Source organism: Empidonax traillii, unplaced genomic scaffold (assembly GCF_003031625.1).
Source record: "Empidonax traillii isolate 1590-97213 ecotype Southwest subspecies unplaced genomic scaffold, ASM303162v1 scaffold6:size4315531, whole genome shotgun sequence".
Lineage (NCBI taxonomy): Eukaryota > Metazoa > Chordata > Aves > Passeriformes > Tyrannidae > Empidonax > Empidonax traillii.
The window spans coordinates 1369950-1374431 of NW_020955199.1; the positions used below are offsets into that span (position 1 = coordinate 1369950).

At 50.4% G+C, this 4482-nt stretch overlaps 1 protein-coding gene across 9 annotated transcripts in view; it reads left to right on the top strand.

Moving 5' to 3' along the window:
* The first annotated feature begins 3305 nt into the window (after positions 1 to 3305).
* The window catches only part of NTRK2 (neurotrophic receptor tyrosine kinase 2), a 205347-nt gene continuing 204170 nt past the window's right edge, over positions 3306 to 4482 (top strand). For 3 of the 9 annotated variants that reach the window (XM_027880543.1, XM_027880550.1, XM_027880561.1), the window contains exon 1: positions 3312 to 4038. In XM_027880543.1, coding sequence (XP_027736344.1) covers positions 3830 to 4038 — 209 coding nt within the window. In that variant the 5' untranslated portion in view covers positions 3312 to 3829. Of the gene's footprint in view, positions 4039 to 4482 lie in introns of all 9 variants that reach the window. The other 6 variants (XM_027880534.1, XM_027880526.1, XM_027880504.1 and 3 more) reach the window with 5 other exon arrangements.

Below are 4482 nucleotides of genomic sequence, written 5' to 3' on the forward strand. Positions count from 1 at the left end.
CAGATAAATGTGCTCCCACATAACTTTATCTACAGCAGCAAAAAAAATGGGCAAAGAAATGTGTATTGCAAAGGAACAGAATTTCTGGGAGGTCATTAATTTGCCTTCATCTACCTAAGGCAAATCTGACTCTACTTCACCAGCTCTGAAGAGGTTCACCTCACTTGCTCTGAGAAGGCTCTATTAGTCAAGATTTGAGTGTTCTCCAAAGTGATCTATTTGTCGTGCTTAACTGTCCTTTTCATACAAAAGTTTTCATAATGTCAAACATGAATCATCCTTGTTGTAGATCAAGTGTATTACTTCTTGTCCTATTCCACAGACAAGGAAAAAATATTACCTGTCCCTTTGCATGCCCTTTTACATATTTCAGGGGTGTTATTACACTTCCTCTCAGACTTTCACGCACTGAAGAAAGCCAATTCTTTCAATCTTGACTCAGAATTCCTATTTTCTAGCCCTCTAATCACACTGTCATATTTTCAACTCTTTGTTCCAGTTTTAATACCTTCAGGATGATGTTTGCTCTTGCAGCATTACCAGAAAGCTACTTGTCTCTTGTGGTTTAGTTGTGGCTCTCCCTTAAGTACTGATTAATAAGAAGTATTTGAGTATTTGAAGTTCTTTCCTATTTTTTTTAATCTGTGAGAAAAAAACATAGAACACAAAAAAATAAAGCTTATCTATGTAAAATAAAATCATGACTTACCACAGAAATTCTTTGTACAGCTATCCTAAATAATTCTAGAATTTAAAGACTCAAAGCAGGAACTGTGCCTATTGAAAGAGTTGCTGCTTCCCCCACTAGGCCAACAATGATATTTCTCAGTGCAGCATTCCCTAGCTTTCATTTTGACAATTCTGGTGGAACTTTCAGTCTTCTCCCATATCCCCAATCTATTTTTATAAGATACTAATTTTAGTGGGGAAATAAATTTTTAACAGAATTTGATATTTTACCATCACGTTATCACACCTGGTAAGTCATGCAGAAATCTATGTTTCCAAACTTCTAAGCAATGATTACGGTATAGCTCAGCAACACTCTCATGAAAAATTTTTTGAACTGCAGAAAATATAAACTGATGTTTAGCACAATAGGTGATGGTTCCTTTTCCAAGTGTTTGCTCTAGTGTTATTTAACGCTTACCTGCAGCCTTATGAATCTATAGTCTTGCCTACAGAACTTTGTCCTTTCAATACTATTGAATTATCTAATTAGCCAGTTTGATGCGACTGCACAGTTTTATCCAAAACTTCTTTGACAACTTCTCAGTTTTGCAAATTCACAGACAACAGAGACCTAAGATGTCTGTGAAGTAATAAGGTTCAGTATGTGCCCATATATGATTAGACAGCTGTAACCTAATTGTCATAAAATCACAAGGAGAATTACAAGGAGTAATTATTGCCTTAAAGAGTTGATGTCTTCATGTTCATCCAGAAGAGAGAGGGGGAATAAAGCGTATTTTCCAAAGCTGTAAGCAGCCTTGGCTGGAGAACAGTAAAGCAGGTTTTACAGCAACTTATACATTTCAAAATTTTACTTCTGTCCTGCATTAAGGACCTTTCTGAAGGTCTTTTGAAAATAGAATCATATTGAAGTTTATGCTAATAATTTTTCTCTCCCTTAACACTTGCCTCCAAATCCTTTAAAAATACCAAACTGTTTTGCCTCTAGAAAATTTTTCCAAGACCTTTTTATCTTACTTGCTGTCCTTCTATAAATACTTTGTTTGGAGAAATATTTTATTTTAAAGCTATTAATGACTAAAAAAAAAAAAAAAAGAAGAAGTATGAACTGTAGACACAAGACCTTGCACTGAATAATATTTTGTATGGTCCTTCCATGTTTTTATGCTGCATCATTGGCTTTGTTATTCCTTGAGCCTGTCTTCTTCTTTCTTGTGTTTTATTTAGAAAGGACAAAGTGCTGAACTTGGTAAAGAGGCAATATATTCTGAGTATCTATGTAACCATTTTACTTAAACTTCAAATAAATTAGGTTTAAGTATATCATGATGAATAGTATTTTTCAATTATGTCTTTTTTGTCTAGTCTTCATTTGTTCCCTTATGGGGAAGTATAAATCAGTGTTTCAGTTAGGTATGGCTTTGACTTTCTTAGTAGGATGTTCTTTGAAAGCAAAACTAGCCCTGCCTGTGGCCATGCCAGGCCTACAAATGCACCCAGTAAGATGGGGATTTTCCTGTTAGCCTGAGCAAAATGCAAAAAGAACAAAGTGTGCTTTCAATTATTAAGTGCCATGTTAAATTGATTCCCAAGCACTTTCTATCAGCCTATTGACGGTTTGCTCTGTACCTTAGAAAGAGGAATTCTGTAACCTTTTCTTTCTTTAATTCACCCAGATTTATTAATTTCAAAATATTGAGCTCAGGTAGTTAGGTAGGAAAGGACCATCATCATCCTGTGATGTAACGGTACAGAGGTTAAGTGAAGAGCCTGAAGAGCAAGAACTACCTGCCGTGTACCAGGACAGAAGCACACAGTCTCAGAAACGTGGAAGAGCATCCCAGATCAGCTGCTCTTTGCACCTGCGAATGTGTGACACACGGATGTCGTTCGGACTTGCCTCTGCCTCAGTGCACAGCAATGATAATTCCTTGCTGCGTGCCGTGTGTCGCTCCCCTGGTGCCTGGGGGTCGGTGGGGCGGTCGGGGGTTCGCTGCTGGGCGCGGAGGCGATGCGGGCCGGACCGCGGTGCACGGCGGTGGCGGGACGCGCGGTGGCGCCTGCGGAGCGCTCAGTGCGGGGCACTGCGGCGGGATCTTGCTCACCGGCAGCGCTGCGGAACCCGCAACCGGGGGTGGGGGCAGAAAAAACGCAAGGCACCCCCAACCGCAGAGCTGTCAAGGGAAGAACAAGGTGTATTAGGGTCGCTCATCCGTCGCCTTCCGGGGTTCTCACACCATCCCCGTTTACCGCCCGATGACGAGCTCTCGCCCCGGCGATGATGCCAGGTGCCCCTCGGCACGGTGCCTCCGTCCGCCCACCGGGGCAGACAGCTCTCACAGGCGGCGGGGCGCTCCCCATCCCGCGGGGTGCGTGTACGCCTCTGTGTGCGCGCGTATGCAAGAGCGAGACTGAAGGTTCAGGCGCAGCCTGCCTATTGGTATCCGCTCTTCAGCAGCCTCCCTTTCCCCCGCTCCCCCGCCTCCCTCCCTTGTGCCTTTTTTTTTTTTTAATTTATTTTTTTATTTCAGGCTCATTTTGTGGAGTTTCTGCCCCTCTCTGCGTCAGCCCCACGTCACTTTGCCGGCAGCTCCCCGTCTTGGGCTGGAGCAGGAGCCGGAGCTGCTTTATTATCAGCTGGAGGGAGGAGGAGACGGTGCGTAAAGCGGCGAGCGCGGAGCCCCGAGCCCCGCCGCCGCCGCGAGCTGCGCCTGCCTCCCCGCCCGCTCGCCCTCCCTCCGGCGGGCAGCGCGGCCCGAGCCCCCGCAGGTAGGCGCGCAGCCTCCGCCACCTGCCCCCGCCGCCCCGCGCGTTTTGCAGCATCATCGGGAGTAGCCGCGGGGGCAGGCGGTGCCGCTGTCAGCCCGCGGGGCCGGGGGCAGGTGCCGCGCCGCACCGGAGGCCCCGCTCGGCCCTGTGCTCCGCGTCGCCCCCGCCGGCCCGCGCAGTGCCCGGGGCGGACAGCGCCGCGGGGCGGTGTGGCTGCGGCTGCGGCGCGCCCATGTAAGCGCCGGTCCCGGCTGTCCGCCCGCGGCGCGGAAGGCTGCGCACCCTCCGGCCGAGCGCCCCGGCAGCGGCGGCGGCGCAGGGAGCAGGAGGAGGCCGTCGGGGCAGCGCTGGAGTGAACGGGGACGGCATGGTGTCCTGGCGGCGGAGGCCGGGACCCGGCCTGGCGCGGCTGTGGTGCCTGTGCTGTTTGGTGCTGGGCTGCTGGCGGGGTGCGCTGGGCTGTCCCGCGTCCTGCCGCTGCAGCTCCTGGCGGATCTGGTGCACGGAGCCGTCACCGGGCATCGCCTCCTTCCCCGTGCCGCAGCGGAGCGCCGAGGGCGACAACGTTACCGAGATGTGAGTACGGCCCGGGGCCAGGCGCGGGGGCGGCGGGCCGGAGCAGGCGGGGGAAGCTGCGGGCGGAGGCGGCGGGGAACTGGCCCGCGCCGAAACGGACTTACTGCGCGGGCAGATGCGGTGGCTGGAAGCCTAAAACCCCATATGATTTAATTTGGACGCGACTTTCCAGAGGTACCGCTGTGAGCCCGTTTAGATGGTGAATCCTAATTGCCCGCGATGCGGTTCCCGGGGAGCTGGGCGGGGGTCGCCGCCGGTGGCAGCGGGGCCACGGGGAGCGGGACTGGAGGCTGGGGCTCCGCTTCCGCCCCCTGCTCCTGCCCCTGCCGGGGGCGCGCACCGGTCAGCCCGCACCTCTGCGGCGGCAGCAGGTATGGTACGAAGGGTTTATTTTATTTATGGTTTTTTTGTTGTTGTTTTTGGGTTTGTGTTTGCTTTTTTGGT